General features: G+C 41.1%; 1 protein-coding gene across 1 annotated transcript in view; it reads right to left on the bottom strand.

Moving 5' to 3' along the window:
• The window catches only part of HMCN1 (hemicentin 1), a 184,698-nt gene extending 162,086 nt beyond the window's left edge, over positions 1-22,612 (bottom strand). Inside the window, exon 1 of the mRNA XM_085315669.1 lies at positions 22,096-22,612. Within this exon, the coding sequence (XP_085171795.1) occupies positions 22,096-22,360 (265 nt within the window). The 5' untranslated portion in view covers positions 22,361-22,612. The remainder of the gene's footprint in view (positions 1-22,095) is intronic.
• Positions 22,613-22,872: the final 260 nt, after the last annotated feature.

The raw sequence follows: 22,872 nt of genomic DNA, 5'->3' as shown, positions 1-22,872 counted from the left end.
CACCCAGCTGCACACACACACCGACCAAAGAGAGGCGAGTATAAATTAACAGACCGTAACCTCAGACTAAAAGGTGTCCTAACAACGCATCTGGCAGAAAGCCCAAAATCCTAGCTCCTGGATCCAGCRCGGTACAGATCGTCAGGCGTCAGCTCCTCCTGGAGCGGAAAGGCTTGCAGGGTATGCCAAGTGTCGGTGGGGCAGCAGCTTCCTCACGGATTTAGCCATGGCTATCATCCATTTCAAAAACCCTCACCTTCATTTTCGTGGGGAATGCTTTCCAAAGGACAGGCACAATCTACATGTGTAATTAAAAAATAACTAAATGAATTTTCCTCAGCGTTTTCATATCAAGCCACGTGTCTCTTAAAAGGACACACAGGAAAAAAAAAAAAAAAGATTTCTTGCAGAAAATTCTAGGAGAACAAAAGCACAAACTTCTAACACATGGCATCTTGTGTGTGTGAGTATGTATGTCTGCGTGTGTATGCACAAGTGCATGCATACACACACACGTGCCTGAACACCAGCATTTCAATACCATAAAATGCTTTATGATGTATCCAAGTACCATCCTTTGGAAAGGGAGTTTCCAAGCACAACAAGAACAGAGTAATCTGAGACCAGCTGCCAGAAAGAAGTTGTGTCACACTCAAGGCAAAACTCCTTGTATTCCACTTATGAGTCTATTMCATACCAAAAATTTTCTTTCTATTAAGAATGCATCTGCTTTCTTTTTAAGTCAGCAAAAAAGATTTTATTGATTTCAATTAGAATAGGCCCAAGCTCTCCTCCAACTCTTACACTACAGAAGTAACTGATAAAGAATTACCAAGGCAAAATCATTAGAAAAACCAAACCATTTCCTTTTAATCATTATAACTGTAAATTCAGATCCTCATACATTACGAATAAATGTCCACTTCACAAAACTGATCAATAAGCAAGTGGCAAAACAAGGAATTTCATGGCAAATAATATTATCAAATTCAAATAATAATAAAGAAGTATCTGTTAGAGAGTCTCCTTAAAGAGCTTAAAATAACATCTATTACTGCCGTACCAGATTAAAGTCAACTTTTTGATTCTTTTTAAAGCCTATTATTAAGATAATAATAAGTAGAGAAAATCCAGGCAGAAATAAATATCGAAACATTTTAACTTTATTTTTTTAAAGCTGCATTTCAGATTGAAATGTCAACTTAAAAAGGGAAACACAGCAAGTTTTTGAAGGCCGGATAAACATCATCTAAACTTTTCTTCGAGCATTGTTTACCTTAGTAACTGGTGAACCAGCTGCAGGGTGATTCCCATTCCTTAACTTTTACCAGTATCATTAGGAATTGTGCAACTTGCTGAAAGGCAACCCACAAAAACATTTTTAAGCAGTAGTAGAAATCATTTTGTGATGGGTAAACTTACTGCAGAGTTCTCCAGGCTCAGCTCGCCTGAGAAACTCCAGTGGCCACCCAGCAGCTCCAGAGAGAGGGAAGAACTCGCGCGCCTGGGCTGTGAGTCTCTCCGCAGCCACTCGAACGGGCTGCTGGAGACAAAACTGTTCATAGGGCTCCCTCCTTTCTGCGGTGGGAGCCAGCAGACGGGCCTCGTGGGGTGGCCTGCTGCTCGCCAGCTCTCCCCCTTGGAAAGCAGCTACAGGGCAGCGACGCGGGCCGCCCTGCGGCCGCCCAGCTACAAATTCAGCACTCCCGACTCGCGCTGCAGATTCCTGCAAGTTTAACGGGTAGAAGCCATTTAATAATGGCCTAGGAAGCAGCAAAACTTTCCTACCTCCACAGCACTGCATTTCCCTCATCCTTTTAACCTGGGGTAAGAAGAGTAATCTAAAAATAATCCCCAGAGTAGCCAAGTAAYGGATGTCTGAGAATATTTGTTCAATAAATCCTCTTGCACCGAAGGCTCAGATGCTGAAGGTGCAGTCAAGGATCTGGCCATAAACCAGCCTTGGTTACTTACCACTTTGGAAGGAGACTCTGCAGACTCACTGACCTCCTCTAGCTTCCATCCTACATTAATCCCCCACTTGATGTCTAAACACCATTTGCGCTGACAGTTATTTGGCATATAGAATTGAGATTTTAAACCAGCAACGGAACACCTTAAAATGTAACAACATAATTTTAAAAGTCTAATGAGAAAAGACTAAAAKGGAACTGAACCTGGAAATGAGAGTCACACAGTCTTTTAGAAAGCACTGATTTCAGTTTTTATTTCTACCTGAGCAACCCAACAATTCTAGGGCTTCACCACAAGCAGCTCAGTCATGTTGCAGTGGAGAACTGGTGGCAGCAGCTCTTCAGCCATCTCAGCATAAGCTAGTTGCACACAAATGTCACAGCCCTGTAACTTCATCAGTCACTTTCTTCTTCATTCCCTCAAACTCTACATGAAATCCCTTGGCCATAGGAAGTTTTTGAAGTAGATGTATGCTGCTGTGCTAAGCTGAAGTGTCTCCTCAGAAAAGACACAAACAGAAGGATTCTAGAAAGTCCTTTGCTAACTGCCATCAGCACTGCACTGTAACTAACATCTTTGCTCTCCGGGCAAGCAGCTACCAGCTCCGGGAGGCAGCCAAACCTGCAGCATCCGTTATTGCTGAGGATAAGCCACCAGAAATGCCTTTCCAGAAACTGATTTCAAGACTGCAACCCGTAACTCACAAAACCAGCCCCGATACATCTAGGTTACAGRGCCTGGCACTGCCACTCGGCCTGCAGTAGGATTGAGATGTCATCTCTGGGTCCCAGAAGTGGCTTTTATTCCCTTTTCACTGGCAGTGTGCTTACAAACACACTTCTGTTTTTGCCAACTGTTCTACACAAGCAATAACTCTAGGCAGCTCATTATGGCAGGATTCATGAGAGCTTAACTATCTAAGCCCTGGGTAACTACTAATCCATCCAGATTCACCCATGCTTATCCACACATCAAAGTTCAACGTAATCAGCTGTGCTACTAGCAACACTGGTGGGATCAGYAGGTGGGAATTCTATGCAGATTTTATCTCCTCTTTGCATGGGCTCACTGCTCTGGCACTGACTGTAATGAACTTGACATTATGTATCCAGCACTCGGTGGGACATCTGAACAGAACAGGAGGTTAATGGCTATAGGAAAGCTGTTTCACGGCTTTGGAAGAAGAAAAAGGAAAATCATGAGARTATTTTTGCTCTCAGTGCCGGTTTGAATGCTTCACAGTTTTTAGGAAGCTGTGAGAGAGAGGAAAACATTTTTATTCAATTAAATATTATCTGTGGATTATAAAATTCCACAGAATTTTACCACTGTAAAAATGCAAGCCACTCCACACTAATTCAAAAAGCAGATGGTGGGAAGGGAGGGAGGGAGGAAGGGAAGAGGAAAAGATGAGAACATTAGCTTTTATACCCTAAACAAAATAGCCTTTTCACTAGGCATGAGGATTACTTCAATCAGTTTAGCAGGAATTCATTATGCAGGGACTTTGCTTTCAGTTTGCTTACCTTTTATATTTTGTTCAAAATAATTCCACTGTTTATGTTTAGACTGGCAGCATCAGCTAAAACACAGCACACAAGATTAGCTCAGACTAACTCRCTCATCTTGATTCCTGTGTTTCCCAAGTTGATCTTCTGGCTAGCTAGTCCAACAAGAAGTACTCAAACTACCGCAGAAATGTACAACTCTCACATGGAAATTAAACGATAAATCAGTAAATAATTATCAAAGTTACTCTTAAAGAATTACTAAATTTAAGAAAATGGCAGCATTTACCATGATTATTGTTCTCAACTGTTTGGCCCATTTAACCAACACAGAACACAAAGCTTTCTTTCCTTTGGGGACTTTGGATTTATTGTCTTGAAGCCATCAAGCTCCAGAACAAACTCACTCTCAGAACACGCATGCAGGTACTCTGAAATACACTCTGACCATTCACACTGGGCTAGCTTAAGAGGTAACTCCTCCCATGCTGGAGCTGATGCGAGTGAAAGGTGGGTGCTAATTTCTCACTTGCTGCAGCTGACAGCCCAGTACATTCGCTTAAGGTGCCACTGATGAAATTCAGAAGTCTGCCCTCACTGCAGTCTGAGATTTTTGTCACTGACCTTTGTCACTGAGYAGAAATAAGGGGGCTTGCAAGCTGATCTACACCAGCGAAGTCAGCTCGCAATTGATGCAGTTTTCCACTGCCTTAATATCAAAGTTTCCCACTCTATTTGTGCTAACAAAGAGCAGAATGGAGTAGGAACATGGTTTCAGTGTTTATTTTGTATTTTCCATGAGCTTCTTGTCTCTCAGTCTTTTGTCAGACCGACACAAAAATACACGTAGCCTTCTAATATCATTAGGCTTAGGCATATATTCTTTCAGTAAACAGCAGCAGTTGCTTCCAGATGTTAGTATGACAATGTACACCTGAGCAGTTTGCTACCACTGTCACATCAGATTTGGCAAGTGAGCACTTCTCAGCTTCTCTAGTACAAAGTCAAGTGGCTTAGCACACAATATTAAACACTTTTTTAAATGAGAGCTTGATAAGACCCTAGAGGTGCTAAAAAAAAAAAATCTAGAAATCTCATCCAAACACACTATACTATTAAAAAGGGAGTAATTTTCAACAGACTGTATGAATTAATAACATAAGTGGCCCAAATCATCCCACTGAATGTGTCCCTCTTCCTCCTTGAAAGAGCAAGGCCCCTAGTTATGCACCTCTAAGAGAGAATATATTCTAGTTGAAGCTAGTCTTAAAATAATATTAATCTTGCTCTTAGGAACTGGATCCTGTCTTCCTAGTTCTGCTGCAAGGTCTCTCTGGTACATCTTCAAGTACTAATCTCATGCCTGATGTGCTTCAGAGGCTTGAAGACTCAGCAGTCCAGYCATGCAGCAGCCCAACACTGAATCTTCAACCAGCCATTCACCCCCATTTACTGACACATATACTTCCAACAAAAGTCCTGCTGGTGATGAGAGGTCTGGTTCACTAGCTACATCGTCTAGGCACAACACAGCAGAAAAGCAAGAAAGTACAGTCCTAGAAGAAGAATATCACGACCACAAACACCTTTAAACACAACAAGAAGTTCAGATCTGATAAAAATAAACTTCTGACTGCAGTTCCTTTCAGCGTGACTTAACTGCCCCATACAAGTCTCAGGCCTTGGGACTTCTTACCTGGCTAAGCTGGCTTTCTGCACATGGCAATGGAATAACTTCTCTGCCTTAAAGAGCATTCTCTTCAGAAAGCAGACTGTCCTGACCCTCCTCCTGCTTTTAAGCACCCTCTCAAGAGCCTCCAGATGCCAACTATGAGACTTCCATCACCAACTGCATTAGACATAGTCATTTTCCAGGTAGCAGCGCAGTCCTTTCTAAGGAGGAAGAGCAGCTATACAAACCGATCACTGTGCTACAGAAGCTACTCAGAGCCTTTACATCTTACGTTCTTGCATCCAAAAGAAGACTCAAAAATGCAACAAAAAACTGCAGCTGTAAGTGGCATTCACAAACCAACATGAAGTTCCCACACATGTTAATAGTCAGGTTAGCTGTCTTGAACACCAACATCAAAGAACCAAGACCTTAACTGCATGACTAACTCTCTTTAAATGACAGTGTTGYGAAGGATCAGGAAACAGTCTGTTTTTACAAACTGCCCACCTGTATATTCACAGCAAAGACAGTAGTTCTGTGGAAATCAGGAGAGGTTCAGGTACAGACATGAATATTGATTCAGTCTTTCTATAAAGCTCTCATTCAGATTTCTGCAGTAGAGAATACCATCCACAATGATTAAGACTGCTTTATTCAGGTTTAATCACTAGTTCTGCCAAAGATTCTTTGTTGCCTGAAGCAAATCCTTAGGCCCAAATCCAGAAAAACACTTCATATTGCAGGAATATTATATCAAAAATCAACAGAACTCATGCAAAAACATTCTTGAGTGTTTTGTGCCCAAGGTCTCCAATTGTGCAAGAGGTGGTGTTTCTCTTTCCTCATCCTTTCTTTGYCGCTACAGTAAGAGCGGAATATTCCGGGCAGGACTATTAACCATATGAAGGTGGAGATCCTAGAAAAATGGAAGTCCAACTGTAAAGACGCTGGTACAAATACTACGAATTTATGGTACTATGTGGATCAAGACCTCAGTGTACAAAATAAACTATAATAACCACAAATAGTATCTAATCTTAATAATAAACCCAATTTAACTAACAATAACCTAGGTGAAATTTCAGATGTCTCTCACACATGGCAAATTAAAATACTCCATAATGAAGTTCAGAGTACATGTCTACAAAGCTAACGTAATGCCAGGAAATACAAACAAAAACAGGAAAAAAAATAATTCAACTTGTTCTCCAAAGTCAYGTCTTGCATTTACCATGCTTTCTTTCCTTCAAACACATTATGTTCCTGATTAACAGTAATGCCTTAAGGCACAACCTTTTTCCTCTTTCTAAATTTCAGAGTTAAAAAACAGCTTTGAAATGTCACTAGTGCATACAATTCTTACTCAATGATAACGTCTAAACTCACCCCGTAATTTAAAACGCCATGCTTCTAATTGACAAAATTGAATCACGTAGGAAAAGCACGAGGAATTCAAATCCCATCCTGAATACAATGAAACTTTAAATAGTGTTGAAAAAATAAAAAACAGCCAAGCTAATAAAAAGCAGGCCCTGCTTAAACAATCTTTCACCAAGTGAATTTCACCTACACTGTTACCCTTTGAATTTGGGAAAGCAGGAGGAGCCAGCAGGGACTGAAGCGGAGACTAGAAAGACTGCTTGGGAAATGTGTAATATTTAGCAAATTAAGAAAGTATACAATTAAAGCCAGACTCTGACCTCAGTTATACTGGTGTAAATCCAAACTAACATCACTTACTGTAATGGAATTACTCTGGCTTTAATCCATCGTAACCAAGATCAAAACCTGTTTATTGAGATGAAATATCAAAGTGAAAAAAATGTCTTTTATAACTACAGAACAGGACACTTCAGTGCAACCAACTAAGAAACTATTTTAACACTATGTATCTGCAACATAAAGTCAGMTATGTTAGAGACATCACATAAATATCCACAGCCACCATTTCTAAAGCTTGAAAGGTTTTACATAGTTCAAATCAGTCTCTAAATATGCTCTATACGAACTGAAGAGTTAATCCAAAACATGCTTCACTTATTTAGGGCTTTTTCTCCCCCACCCTCTTCTCTCATTTAAATCTCAAACCATGAAAACCCCTCACAAAACAAGACTCAGGATATCCCCATAAAGTAAGCATAGGGCAGCGTTTTGTAAGTGGCTTCCCTCATGCCCTTCACAGGGGATGAGTTTACCACCTGCTAAGCTAGAGCTACATCTCCACAACCCATAGCACACTTCCACACTGAGCGGTATTTCTGTGCCTTCCCTCCAAAAGGGAAAATATGAGTACGTATTCCTACGAATGTTCGTGCCGAACCACAAGGAGCTTAAAAGATTTGCTTAAAAGCCTCGCAGTGAGACAACAGCAGAGCTGGAGCTAAAGTACGAGGAACGCTATCTGCTAGCCCCTTTACCACAGAGGTCTAGGTTTTAGTAACTGTGTTACTCATGTGAAGGCTAGTTGCAGACCACCACAGCTACCACACTCTCCCTAGTGAGTTCTCCCCTCCATGATACAGTAGCTAAATTCTTCAGAATGCAACAYAGCCAACAGGSATTATTTTTAATCTTCGTATCATTRTTTGCTTTAAGAAGAAAAACAACTAATTACAGTTTCAAAGGTAAGAAAAGGGYTGAATTTTTACAGTAATGAAAAGCTTTTCTACTTTCTGCATCTTGAACATGAGCAAMAACAGCAGTATTTAAAGCACAGCTTGATACACAAAGAAGACACATTTTATTCACTCTCAGCATCCRCATGAACAGTCCAGATTTGCAAACGCATGTGGATCCTGAAAAACTCTTAATCTTTACAGTTAGATGCAGTTCACTAGAGCTATACTCATTCTCTTCCAACTGCAGATAGGCTAGCCAAACAAATTGCCACCCCCTCCTGCAGAATTATCCTTCCAACAAAAGTTACCCTCCRCTCTGCAGCAAAACAGCTCAGGCACACTCTTCCTAATTAAGCTGGTAAGCTAGAAAAGCTTAAGTAGTCCCTTCTAACCTGGTTCATTTTCTCCAGAATTGCTAAGGAGCACCCACAGCTGGGTATCAGAAAGGGAAGAAGTTAGCAGTGCACAGCAGTATTTTTTTACAGCCAATACAGCTGCATCTTTAAGTCTCCACATACTCAGCCACACTTTCACAGAACAAATAGCACAGTCTGTTGGTCAGATTCAGGCCCGGAACAAACTCGACAACATACCTGCCTTCAGGGGCAATACGTGAAGCGAGAATGACCTGTTCCCCCTTGTTACCATACTCATTCGTGTTAAAGGAAGTATCAGCTCCCAGACACACTGAAAACAGTGACGGACAGATTGCTCCATCATATCCGTCATAGCTTCTATTTGGGGCTAGCACAGCACTTTTATTTCAGGGCAAAAACATGTTGTCTTTAGCAGCACCACATTTCACCATCAGGATCCACTCTGCATATGCATAAGATACGCCACATTGCCAAGAAGACCTKAGATGCAGTAGTGGAGTGCTGAGAGGAGACACTGAACCTCTGAGGGAAAAGGGCCAATGGAAACTGTGAGAAAGGAAGGGTAGAAGGCAGAGACCAAGATGAAAAGATGTGAGAGAAAGAGATTAGGAGAGAAAGGGGGGAAAGGGAGTAAATATTTAAGCAACAAATAAGCAATTTGTGGGTTTGTGGTTAATAGACAGGACTGTGACTCAAGAAAAAGTCACATGAATTCCCTGCATTTCAATTCAGTTTTTGTAAAATGGAGAGAGGGAAAACATGACAAACAAACAAAAAACACTCATCTAAAAAAATGCCTTAAGACATCAAGATGTGGATATTAAGTAATATACCATCACATGAGGAGCAAAAGCACCGCTGCCTAAAGCATCGTGTCCTCCAAATCCCATGGAGTAGTCGTCAGAACGTTATCCTAACCAGCGCACACCACGTGCTTGAGAAGTCTGCCAGAGAGACAGTGAAGAGGGCCAGGGCTTGCTTTTGCCTTCCTCACTTGCCAGGGGCTAGCAGCTCTTGCGGTACTCCAACTCAGGCGGAAGATAGTAGCCAGTGGAGTACAACGATGCTAAGGATCTCCAGGTCAAACCAGACTATCACTGTGCTAGGTGCCACTCAAGCGAACAAACATCGGAACAGAAGTGTCAAAAGACAAAGGTTTGCAGRTAGTCTTCTCTCCTGCCGGGTGCCCCAGCCACTGCACCCCTATCCAAAACCACACGCTTGCCTAACCATATTACTTATTTATCGACTAAAATGCTAGCTCTGACACAACAGTTGTGAAGTCTAAATCTCTTTGAGGGTTTAGTTAATAAAAGTATAAATATGTTCTGAGGCAGATGACTTCATTTTTCCTGCAGAATTTGCCTTTCCTTTTCTATTCCTCTGTAACTCGGTGCGAAAGCAGACTAGTTCAGTGAACTACACTAAGACCTCACTAACTAAACAAAAAGCTCTGTCCTTTGGAAAACAGACTCGGACATACCATTGTACAGCTTAAGAGAACTCAGGAAATGTTTCAGTGATATTCAGCATCCCCAGGGACACTTAACTTCAGCTCACGAAAATACACTAGTGTCCAAAGCCTGAAAATTACAATGGCTTCCTGCTTACCCCCCCCCTTCTCCAGGCTATGAATCTAATTTAAACAAGATGGCAGGAGTCCAGCAGTAACCTATGGTCACAGATTAGAGCTGCTATCCTGAGCAAACAGACCCAGACATTTAGCTGGGACTACAGCAACACAAGACATTCCTTCATTTTCGTTTAATTATGCAAACCTACCCCCACTCACTCTACATCAGCAGGGATTTTCCAGTCTGTAAACCTGGAGTCCCATTCTGCTTTCAGTTACATCTAATTGCATACCAGTGTGACTGGAGAGGAGCTCTACTGACTGTAATGTATCCTACAGTTACACTGTTGAAATTGGGAATTTGACTCTTACTATGCATCAGGCTACATAAAGTTGTGTTTTAAAGCGGTTTTTATATCTTGTAGTCCTATGACTGGAAAAACAGCAGAGGAAGGAAGTATTACAGCTCCTGTGAAAACACTAAAGCATTGAAATAAAAAGGAGAGAGAAAAAACCAACTCCCTTTCAATTTTAATTCAGCAACTGGCTCTGTAACACCCAATTCATAAGGGGGCCAGCTGTCTTCCACAAGAGCCAGCTCCTGTGGATACCTCTAAAGAATAATTTAAAATTCTCTCTACACTATACTCGCATGTCCAAGTTTATTTTGAGAGTCCCTTATATTATACACAGGCTCTGAACACTTACAYGCTTGATTTAATGTACCTAATGTCACCTACTAACTTTTATATTATCAGGAGCATACAGTAAGGAAACCATTACTCCAGAGTGAACAGATGAGACTGCTAAGAGACCTTAATAGAGGTGTATGACTGAAAGTAAATTCAACGTTTTCAATTATCTTTCTTTGCATGTGATGTATGCAGCTTGTTGGCTTGGTGTCTAGGAACATATAATTTTCAAATATGCACAGATTTTAACAACAGCGCTTCACAGACCAAAATCTGTGGTTAAGTATATTTTAGGAAGAGAGCTACAACATGAGCAGAGCTGGAAAACTGCACACAGTGTCTTTTTCAAGAAAAGGAGAGTACCAAGGATGCTAAAGAAAAACGAGTTGGAAGAGAATATGGGGCATAGAACAATATTCTATCTTTATTATTAATGTACCTTCATAAATATACACAGCCTGTTCACATTTGTAATACACATTAACAGTGTGTATCACACCCCCTATTTGTGGCTTATCCCCAGAGACTATCAGCCTCATACCACTGCCAGCATTACTCCCTCGGATTACACAGAAAGAGTCTGTGTTAAAACACCCAAGGTTCAGATCCTGCTGACAACATGAGCTAAGGCCCACTGAAGCATAGGACACCAGTGATGTCCTACAGCAGCCACATCACTAGGCATCCACCACCACCCTTCACAAAGTTCACTTTCTGTTGAAGCTCCCTGCCAAGCTCCCTCAGGGCACTACTCAGTTTTAACTAAAAACGCCCGACCAGGCAAAGTTCGTCAGCATGGCTAGGGTGGTGATACTTCAAGCAAAGGGACACTGGTTAGATGCCAGCCTCCAGGTAGTTAGAGTGGAATTCTCCCACTGGCTAGTGAAGATGCAAAAACTGCAATACTGATAAACCTTCAGGACCTTCCCACAGCCACCTCTCACACAAAGAATTATGAGGGGTGGCCTGGACACTGGGGCTCAGACTAGAAGCGGGGAGGACATCACAGTCGGGGTACAACCTAGCCCCAGTGCAAGCTAGGCTCGTTTGAGCACTCAGTATCCATATGTTAGGATGACAAACAGTATAAAACAGATCTCAAGGACTATTATTTGGATGGTCAGCCCAAGAGCAAGAGGAAGGCAGAAAGCTAGTGAGATAGAAACCCTCACTTGACTTCATTCCTCCTAAATTACTTCATTCATCCCAAATTCAGGCCTCAACTAAACTAACTTTAGCTCCTTCTGCAGTAAGGGAAAGCAAACGAAACCTCTAGAGAGCATTTCAGAAGTTAAAAGGGATGAATTGCTTTGTAAAGGTGCCAACCTCTTTTTGTGAGCTACAGAAGGAGCCTTCAGGTAGTTACTCTTCTAACCAGTTACTCTTCTTCCTCAGTTAAGTGACTAAAGCGTGATGGGATGAATCCTGTCTTGCCTGTGCACCGCATGGCTCCATGTATCTTGATGTAACAAGATCCCATTCAAGTGCTTCACAAGAACAGAGTCATTGTGCTCTGAGTCTGGCAAAAAACAACAGGGAGAAGCTCAACTCACACCTATAGCTAACAAAAAAAGATTGCACACATTCTTCAAAAGGCAACAAGGGAGTATAATAGGAGCTCACAAGGAGATACACATACCATATTATTCTAATACAAAAATGCAAATTGTGGACCCAAATGAGTTTCCCCGTTAACAATGGCATAGTATGAATTCACAATAGGCCTAACTGAAGGACGTAATAAATCTGATTTAACAGCAATGCACCTAAAACAAGAAATCTTAAAAACTGTCAATAGTGATGAAAACTGAATCATATTCAACAACGTAATCCAGGGGTAAAACACATTTTCCCTGGCAGCAGTAAAGTATATGAAGCAGTCAGCCCAGAGCACATTTCATTAAGCCCATCCTATTCTTTCTAACAGAACTGCTGATTATAAGAGTGGGGAGGCAATCAAGTAACACCACCAGTCTCTTTCAACAGAGAAATTGCTTTGCCATTTGCAAACTGAAAAACATATGTTCCCAATATTTTTTCTGATATATGCATCTCCTTCAAAACCAAAGCCCAGCAGCATATGCCAAAAATCAAATCACTGATCAGTGAATATACACCAACTGGCCTCTGAGGGCTTTTTCTGTCTAAAGGGTTTCTATCATTCCTTAGGCCACATTCAAAATGAATTAACTAAATGAAGCATCTACCCCTTTTTCATGTTCCAGAATCCAGCTTACCCAGATCCTTATCCGACTGAACAAAACCTGCTCTAGTATCAATTCCAAGCAGCCTCCAGTACGCAGAGAAGTAGAAYGCACGGGTCAAAAACAAACTATAGAGAATCACACTGTTAGTCCACATAACATAATAAAAATACCTCTGAGGTTCCTAACAACTGGGTACTACAGGATGGAGAATGTCACAGACACGTAATATAAAGCACTGACCATATGTAAACTCACTTTGCTCACAGTTGTTCAAGGAAAGCTCAAATACAATTAGTACCAACAGACTGGATCAAGCACCGCCACTTCACGTCGCTATGCGAGAACAAATATTGTTTACAACCCAGCATACGTCCCGTATCACACAAACACAGAGCTTTCAAACGGAGTGTGAACATGTCCCCACACCTGACCCAAATCAAATCTGTACTGCTGGATGGTAAAGTAGCATACATGGGGCAAGGATTAAGGATCATAGAGCCCCAGCTTAAGCTGCCTTCATTCTCAATCTTTTTCTTCATTCCTCTGTGAGAACTCAAGTTTCCTTCTTCAGCAAAGGCATTCACTATTAATTCCCACCACAGAAGGTACCCGTTTTGACAGTTAACTTCCAACATTTCTGCTTTAAAAGAGTGAGACTGGCATTTTGAGAGGYAAATATTCTGTGGTTAATTGTCAGTGCTTGCTAAACTTTGTCATTCTCCCCTCTATAATCACTGAAAATCCATCTTACATTGAACATTAGTATCTCAATTAAAGTGAGAGACASAGGTATACAATATTTGTGCCTCCTGGCTCATTTCATTCCCATGCATTCTCACAAAACAATTGTTGTCTCCAGAAAGGAAAGAGTCAGAACATATAAATCTCTGGGAGGGATGCAAGCAGCTTTATTCACAGCTTAAAAGTACTTGAAGATCTGCATCTAATTTCTGCTTTTTATAAATTATTAGAAACGTGATTTGTGGGAGCTTAGAGCAATTCAATAGAAGCATACATCATCAGAAATTTTTCTTCTGTTTCCATTCCACAGAGCTCCCCCCAAGACTTGTAGCCGGTGCTGCCTACTGTTAAGCAATTACTGTCAAAAACAGGATTAATTTGGCCTTCTAATTTTGACTTCCTGTGAAAACACAAACTCCTGTAATTTTGGAGAAATAAACTCAAAGGGGAAGAAAAAGGGGAGAGGGAAAATGGAACACAAGGGTATTAACAGCAGCTCTTAGGCTGCTTGTATCTATGTTCATTGCTTTCATTTATCAGAAACTACTACTTCAGATGAGAGTGGCTATCATTCCCCATTTTACAAGAAAGGGTTAGTGCTTGACACATCTGCCTTAGACTGTCAAAAATACAGTCTCAACAGACCCCCTCCTTCCACAGAGCCTTTCAGAAGGATTGTACAATGTTCACTGCTTGGATAATTCAGCACATCATCRGATATGTTGTGCCAGCTACTTTTTTATCAGTGTACTATTTCACCAGTTTAAGTGGCACAAGTTTGATCGTTTTCTCATCTGGCTCAGTATTGGCTGTTTTTTATTTTGAGATCAATCAGTAAATTCCATTCTCAGCATGATACATGATCCCTCAGCAAAGTCCACATTTTTCTATTGACTAGTGTTCAACAAAGATGATAGTAGTAAGTGACAGATAAAAAAAACTGCTATACCTGGAAGTGAAAAAGTTTTTCAAGATTGAATTCAAAAATGAGCCACAGTGCATGAAAGTGATAATATTAATGCAAAGATTCTACGGCAACTGACAGAAGGTTTTCACACTATTAAACCACTGTATTCAGAAGTTTAGGAGTCTGTGCAATAATTTACTATGTTGTTGCATGTTTAACAGCTGAGTCACGGTACTTCACAGCCATGTCTATTTGTAAAACACCAACGTGTAAGGTATTTTGGTATTTTGCCTGTAGGAAGTGTCATCCATGTAAACTCCAGAAACTACAAAGCAGACATACACTTCTAGACTGCAAGTCTCATTTGCAAAGTGGTGCCAATAATTATTGGGATGCAACAGTACCGGGATGCATTGCTAATGAGCTAGAGAACTTCTCATTTATTGGTCACCAGTTTGAGCCAAAGATAGCAAAAAAAAAAAAAAAAAAAATCAAGGACCTCCAAAAACTTCTGGCAAGAATTTTAAATATAGCTTTAAGATATTTCAATCTCTTCTGCATTGCATTATGAATTATTTGAGGCGTTATCAGCCTTTTCCTGGAAAAGGCTTAATCTCCATTGTATCTTCCAGCAAAAACAGGAATAAAAATCCTGTCCCATGTGAAAGATTTGAGAATAGGAAAATAAGTTACTGTCGCACTAATCTTTAGGGCTGGACAGATAAGAGTTAAATCAATAGAAACAGCATTTTAAGTGATGGTCTCATATTCTTTTGGCAACCCCACAGCATTTGTAGTCTGTTGCACAGGTTTTGGAGCTTCTGGCACTGTCAGTTCTGTCTTCTGTGTAATCAATACAAACAGCTACTTTTAGAGGGACCCCAAATTAATCCCTGTGGAGAATCAAGAAAGTGTATGTAAAATTGCATACTATTAATTTCATAGATATCACAATGCCTACAAGAAGGACCACAATGAAGTTTCAAAATACACATTTCACATATATTCAGTACAATTATCAGGAAGTGTCAACAGACAYGGAAAATACCTGTAGACGCTTTAGACTTTACTCTTACCAATCAAGAGTTTTTAACTGTCATTATATAGTGGTGTTGATTGGCATTCAATTGATGACTGTAATAACAAAACTTAATAGTAACAATGACAACAACAAAGAGGGCATATTTGGAACCTTAAGCAAACTGAGTATTTCCTGCTCAAATTTTCAGTGGTGAAATAAGTAAAAACAGCATTTAAACAGTTATAAAAGGAGAGGACAGATTTGGCAGTGGTTACATCCAGTTCTTGTTATCACTCATCTTCTGACATACCAAGTCAGCACTGAATATTTTTAAGTTTATATTATATCTTCTAAACCTTGAAAAATTCAGACCAGAACTTAGAAGTGCACTCACTACTGCTGTCACTACATACATAAGGAAGCTGAAAATTCATCAAATCAAAAAACTTACACAAGTACACAGATAGGATTTTCAGAAATTTTTGAAGTCACTAAAAAACACTAACTCAAAGAATTAGTCAGGACAACTTTAACCTGACATTTTGTGATGTATCATTAGAACTACTGCACCAGAACAATGAGACCAGATTTGTTAAATGAGCACATTTTTGCGCTTTAGATTTGAGGAATAATACGAAACCCACATAATTCTCAAAAGAAGAATATTTAAATTGGGTGGAGAGAACCACTTTCTTTGCCTCTGACCTTATTCTTATCAGATACAGCTCGGGCAACTCTTCTCTTTGCTTCCTACAAATACTATTGGATTTTTGCCATGTAGCCAATGTTTTCAAAACATTTGCCTACAGGAACTTCATTTGCAAGCAGTTTATTCCTCCTCGCCAACCCAATAATTGGTCTAGTTCAAACATTAGATCTCTATGGAATAGTTTTGCCTGCTGCAGAAGGTGAGGAAGTACATTGAGTGCGGAAAGGAACAGCTACTGTCCAAAGACAAGCAGAAGGACAACTCAGGATCCACCAAGTCTTCTTGATGGGCATCTCACCGAACACTCCTGGGTGCACAGAGTACACACAGCAGAGATTGACATGAGGTCTGTCTCTTGCCARCTTTTCTGGTGCTGCCCAAACTCCTTGGTACAAACTCCACTACTTGTGCTATTGTGCTAGCAAACTCAGATATCAATGCAAAAACGTGCATTTCAGTTAAACTTATGCTCCTCGCTTTGGAAATTACCACCATACAATTTCTCCACACTTATGTTCCTGTTCTTTAGTAAAAMTGAGTATTGAAGCATTTCTACCCCCACCCAAAAGAAACAGAGGGAATCACGAAGAGAATGACCTCTTCCTCCTTCTTCAGGCTATCCCAGATAGACAATTTAAAAAGAATTTCCTGAATGGGAAAAGGGTTTGCACAACTTATCTATATACATTCAAATATAGTTCAAAAATGTTAACAGACTCCCATTAACCACAAAGCAAAGGCTGAGGCCAAAGGCTGACACAAATGACAGTGGAGAGTAAAAAAGCATATGTACAGGACAAGGTATTAGAAAACAGTTATCAGAAGAATTCTATACGAGAAATCTTYTGGGTTGTGAAAGACAACGATGCTGTTTATCTGTAGATACAGAAAGATGAAATATGCTGGTTTGTATTTGGAAGGTTGGCCAGGCAACCACAGAGACTGAATTAAAAACAGGAAGAACTTCATCTGAGCAAGGGTGGATATTTTATTGTTATGCCCAGAGGACAATCTGTTCCTCAKCACTTTCAGGTGTCTTTTTCACGGCAGCAGTTAACATGTCAAGGAAGGGCTATACTTTACCATTCCTGCACACAGCTTTCCATCTCCCTTTATTACACATTTGGATCAACTGCAATGCTTTTTATTTCAAAAGCATAAAATATTTTAATACCCCTAATGGCCAAATTCTAATTTCTTCTGTTCCTCCTCTGGAAGAGTAATAGCATTCTTAAAAACAACAAATCCCTCAAACCCAAACCTTTCATATGGCCTTCTGAACTTGTTCCAAGCTAGTATGTGGCCCAGCAACTTAACTACTGTTATGGTAATAGCATTGTAAGTATGATAAACGGAAGAGACCTCAGGTTACGAAGATAAAAGTGATCATGTGCCCTTACTCCATTATGTAACCAGAGCTTTACCTTCAAAAAAGAGGAGTTGGACTGAGGAGAAAACATTGTATTTCCAATTCTCCTGAACATCTGTTGTATGACCCTAAGTGGATTAATTAAGTTCAATATTATTTTCCTACCTGAACAGTAGCATTATTAAGGTTTTCCTATTTTTTGCATAGGCAATATACTGCTTATTTGATTTGTAAGAAAAAATATGAGATGCTCAGATTGGAGATTTGTAAACATGCAGAGCATTAACTGGTAAATATCATCCTGTTTGTTAGGATGTCCACACTGTATATTACTGTAACTGCTGTCAAGCTCCAAGGAAAATTTAAACCCTCAAATAAAATGTTACTGCACACATGCTTGCATGCACAAACTAAGGAGCAACAAACAGTTGCAGCTTAGTTTAGGCTGCCGCAAACCTTCAAATTCAGACAATAACTCAAACAAGGTATTTTGCTCCAAGATGAAGGGACTAGGTGAAGAGCTAGATTTTTTTCCTGTGTATTACCGTTCCATGGGAAAGAAAAAAAAACTATTTAAATTCTAGGTAGTCCATTAGGATAACTGTATTTACAGAAGCAGGTTACCTTTAAGCATATAAAAAGATATGTAGCATATTATGCTACATGATAAACTATATTCTCTTCATTTTTCTTGTAATTAAGATAAATCACTGAAATTTGTTCCTTAAAATAGTCATTCACATTAAAAGAATGCAGGATTTAACAAAAAAAAAAGAAGAAGGAATGAAAAAAGATTAAATCATGCAGGGTCAAAGTTATTACTGGTATAATTCCATTAACTTTACAGAATAATACAGAGGATGAATTTGTCCTCTTTGGCTTATTTTCCTTTCCAAAATTCCTTAATGGTATAATATAAAAATAGAAAGGCTGGCCACAGATGTTAAATAAAGACACTGCAAGTCCGATCCAGTTACCACAGAATACAATAGCAGTTAGATCAGAACCCTCAACACACAGCTACAAAAGTGTTCACTGATCTTAAGCTTTAGCTCCAATTCTAAATATCCCTGTACCAACCCTCCTGAATTAAGAATTTCTGTCAATTTTTCCACTGAACGCAAGTCAGGCAAGAGGTTTCTTTTCCAATAGCCTTTTCACTATCTATGAAATTTCTGTGATCGTGTTTAGGCATTGGAAAAACACAGCTGAAAAATCCCTGTAATCTGCTGCAAGTGTTGCACATGCACACACATGAAGAGGAATGCAGAACAAAAGGCTTTTCCAAAATGGAAGCTCAGCATACCAAGGATAGTATGGTGGCAGCAGAACGTGAAGCCCATTCTTAAATTTTTTTTGTAGGTCACAATTCTGGACTACACCAAAAACTCAGGTTTAATATTACAAGATGTACTTGTCAACTATTCCTATTTTACCAAAATACTACAGTTTTAGTAAAATACTATTGTAGTCATAGCATTGCATTCAAACCTACCACTAAAGACCACAATGTGTYTCTATAACACACTGCAGCACTAATATGCAGCACTCTGGTAATATTATAGTCTGGTAGAATATAGCAAAATTTTTAAATAACTCAATTTATTTGATTCTGATATGCCTTGCATGATGGAAGAGTACTCTTCCAGGACAGACTAYTTTATGATTTTGAAGAATTCACTTCTCTTCACTCTTCAAAAAACTCTGCTTTTCTACATGGTACTCAGAAATCAATCGAGGCATTTCATTCTTCAGCACTAATCAAGCACTACTGAAAAATGATCAACTATGGCAAGTTCAGCACACACTATTCAACCTAAGTTAAGAAACCAAAGGAGTTAAAAGCTAAGTTATCATAAACTTTAAACTGTAAAGATAGTCCAGTAACCTATCAATCAATAGTGTACCTGGATTTGGATAGCTTTAGACACAGAGAAGCTCCTTGGTGCTGAGATCCAATTAAACGCTGCACTCCTAGCAGAGTCTCATTTGCCTCACAAAAATATTAAGAAAATTTATCTGTGGGGCAGCTACATAGAAAGTTCTATTCTGAAAAWCAACAGAAGCACTCTGTTGTACAAATAACGAGACAACTTGAGAAAAAAAAAAAAAGAAAACACACTCATCAACTTAGCTGAACAGACTTCAAAGAGAACACCACTAGGCCAAAGTAAATGAATTGGACAATGTGAAATCCAAGCCAAGCAATTTTTGTATGTTTTTGAGGAAATGTACTTTCCTCTAGATGCAAAAGAGATATTGAAGAATTGGTCACAACAGTAGTTCTTGCATCTTCTTTTGAAGTATCTAGATTTTTTCATCATCAGATATAAGATACCAAACTAGGAGAACCAGTGCTCTGAACTGCTACATCCCTAAAATTCCAGACAACAGACCATGCTAYTTACTACAAAGACATATAGAAATAATTTTCATAAACTAAGACAAAACAAGGTTTAAAATTATGCRCTCCCCACTTTCAAACTACTTAAGACGTAACAAGTTATCCATCACCCTATGGCCCCCTCTGGCTGGGCAGGGACTTCCATATAAAGACATGTAATAGGATACACAATATATGTTTGCCAGCAGTTCTTAATTGCATAGGTCAGCTCTCTGCAGGTTTAGGTTTCAGTTATTCTACAGGATGAAATCTAACATTTGCCAAGAAAAGGGATCTCCTGTGAAAAGAGAGGGAAGGGGGAGGAGGCAAGGAAGCAACAAGTCTGTGAGCAGAGGAGAAAAAAAAACCTGAATCAGAGGAGGAAGGTGGTGGTAGATTTGCTGATAATCAGGTACGTATAGAGAAAGAAAGTGGTAAGGTAAGAAAGCATGATTAAAAGAATCAGTCCGTAACAAAAGCAAAAATTCTAGAGAGCCAGGGGACAGCAGAGGTCCAGGGAAAAGTAAAAAAAAAAAAAAAAGAAAAACTGAATGAGGACGAGAACATGTGTGGGATGGGAAAAGAAAAAGCAGCTATTGAAACAAAGGATTTCAAATTAAGCTCTAATGAAAGCTAAGCAGTAGGAGTATTAGCAATATAAAAGCTGTCAATTCATTCTATCAAGGATGCAAAAGAGCAGAGGAGAAAGTACCAACCACATAAACTTGCAAACTAAAACTGTTCCATGCAAAATCACCTTCTTGCTCTCCAGGTTCATACAGATGCCAAGCCATTCTGAAAAAGAGAACTATCAATACTCATAATGAACCATCTCAGTGAAGAGAGAYGAAATATACAGAAAGATTAAGGAGAGAAAATAAAAACTAAACCAAAAAAACCCCCTATCATGTTGATTTTCCACCCCATTATTTTCCAAGCAGAACCACCAGCTTGATTTTCCAAAAGGACATAAACCAGCTCTGGGCTCTATATCTGTCCAAAATCCTTTTCCCCTTGCTGACTTCTGTGACCTTATACTARTTTTTTAAGTCACATGCATATGTTTCATAAACTAACTGAAAGGCAAAGGGGAAAAAAAGTAAAAACAATAAGATATATAAAAGAAATAAAACACTGATGGATTCCTAGCAATAAAAAAAGAAATCTACACAATTTCATGGATAACTAATTAGCAAAACTTGCAAAGACAAGGTTTTCACTCATATTCCAAGTAATGGATTTAAGATATTTCTATCAATAGCAAATAAATGTTTTGCAGACAGAAATATTTTATGACTGGCAGGAAAAGGGGGTCTGTTTTCACTGAAGACATCCCTGCAAAAAGTGAAGTTGTATGAACTGATTTCTAGAATACCACATTCCACGATATTCCATGGAAACTAGATCCAGAACGGTTATTTGCAAGGTCTTTCTCCATCCCTCTTTCCTTTTTCCTTTAAAAAAATATAATAATTTACTGCATAGTAGAGCACACACCACCAGCCAGAGGCATCCTGCTCCTATTTCCTTCTCAAGTCACTAAAAGATATTTGACAAGGGTGAGGAAGAAAGCCAGAAAGAAGGGATAGGAAGGGAATAAAAAACAGATGCTGAAAAGGACAGGCACACAGGATATACAGCAGAAAGAAAAAGGTCAAATGAGAGAAAGAAATAAGAACCCAAACCAAAAAAACACACTATGAAAAGCTACAGGATCSTATCACTGCAAATTTCTGAACAGAAGCAACAACAAAACTCAGGCAAAAGTGTGATGGTACTGTGTAAATTCATAACTGTACTTCAGTAGAAGAGCATGTAAAAAACTTTATAATCTAGTTTCTAGCATACGTGTTCTCTAGTAGGAAGACAGGCCACTTACTCTAGATTGGTTTTTGTTTTTTTAAAGAGGCATTCACAAACCTCTTAAATTACTCTTTGGTATCGATCGAGTATTTAAAATCAACCTCCGTTTATCTGGTTTTGAAAGGGTTGCTGCTTGTTCGTCCGCAGGGAGAAAGGGAGGGAGTTCAGAGAACAGGACTTGCTACTGGCAAGCTCCCGTAGTGAAGAGATGCCCTGCGAAAGGCGCCACCAAGACACGCCACAAAACCCTTCCTGCTCCAATCTTCTGGAAGCGCAGGAAACTGAATCTTTTAGAGAAGGCAACTCCGGGAGGAGTCTCGCTTTGGTCCCTTCTGGGCTCCCTCGGTTCCTCTCTTCCCTGCGCCTCCTCGGAGCGCCCAGCTTGTTCCCCAGCGCGGGCGGTGCCGCAGCATCTTCGCCTACCGCCTGCCCACGCACGGCCCGGACCCTCCCCGGCCCTCCGCGCACACTGCCTTACCTGGATCGTGGAAAGGCACCAACGCGAAGTTGTAGAGCGGCCGCTTGGGTCGCTTTAAGGACGTTTCGAGGATTTTTGACGCCCCTTCGATAACCTGCACTAGGTCGTCGTACATGGAGCCGGTCACGTCGAACACGAAGGCCAAGGTGGAGGCGCCCTCCGGGACGCCGCCGGCGCCGGGCTCCCCCGCGGGGCACGGCCGGAGGGCGAGCAGCAGCAGCAGCAGCCGGGCGCACAGCGCCGGCGCGCGGCCCGCGCAGCCCATTCCTGGCGGCGGCGCCCGAGAAGCGCCCCGACCCCCGGCGAGCCTCAGGGCGCCGCGGCGGCAGGCGCGACCCGCATGGGCGGCCGGCCGCCTCGCACGGCGGCGCGGAGCTGCTGCAAGCTCGCCCGCCAGCCCCGGCAGGGAAGGAGGGCAGAGACGCCGCGGCTTTTGTCCCCTCGCTTAGCTGGCGGCACGGGGGCAGCGCCTCACGGAGGGCGGAGAGCAAGCCCCGGCCATGCCCCGGCGCGCTACTGCCGCGGCCGCCGCAGCCCCCGGCTACTGACGGCGGCGGCGGCGGCGGCCGCTAGCGCGGGGCCGCCGCGCCCGCCCGCCCGCCGGCCTCGCGCTCCCATTGGCCGCCGCGGCCCCCCGCGCGCACCTCAGAGGCCCCCTTCAGGGCGACCGTTAAAAGCCGTTGCGGGGCGGCGCGCGCCCCGCGGCTGCCGCCCGGSCGGCGGTGGAGGCGCTCGGGCGCGTCCGGCCGAAGGGGCAGCACTGCAACAAGCGGCTCT

Source organism: Rhea americana, unplaced genomic scaffold (assembly GCF_003343005.1).
Source record: "Rhea americana isolate MKP2758 unplaced genomic scaffold, rheAme1 scaffold_434, whole genome shotgun sequence".
In the NCBI taxonomy this organism is placed as follows: Eukaryota; Metazoa; Chordata; class Aves; order Rheiformes; family Rheidae; genus Rhea; species Rhea americana.
This window is presented reverse-complemented; position numbering and strand designations above follow the sequence as displayed.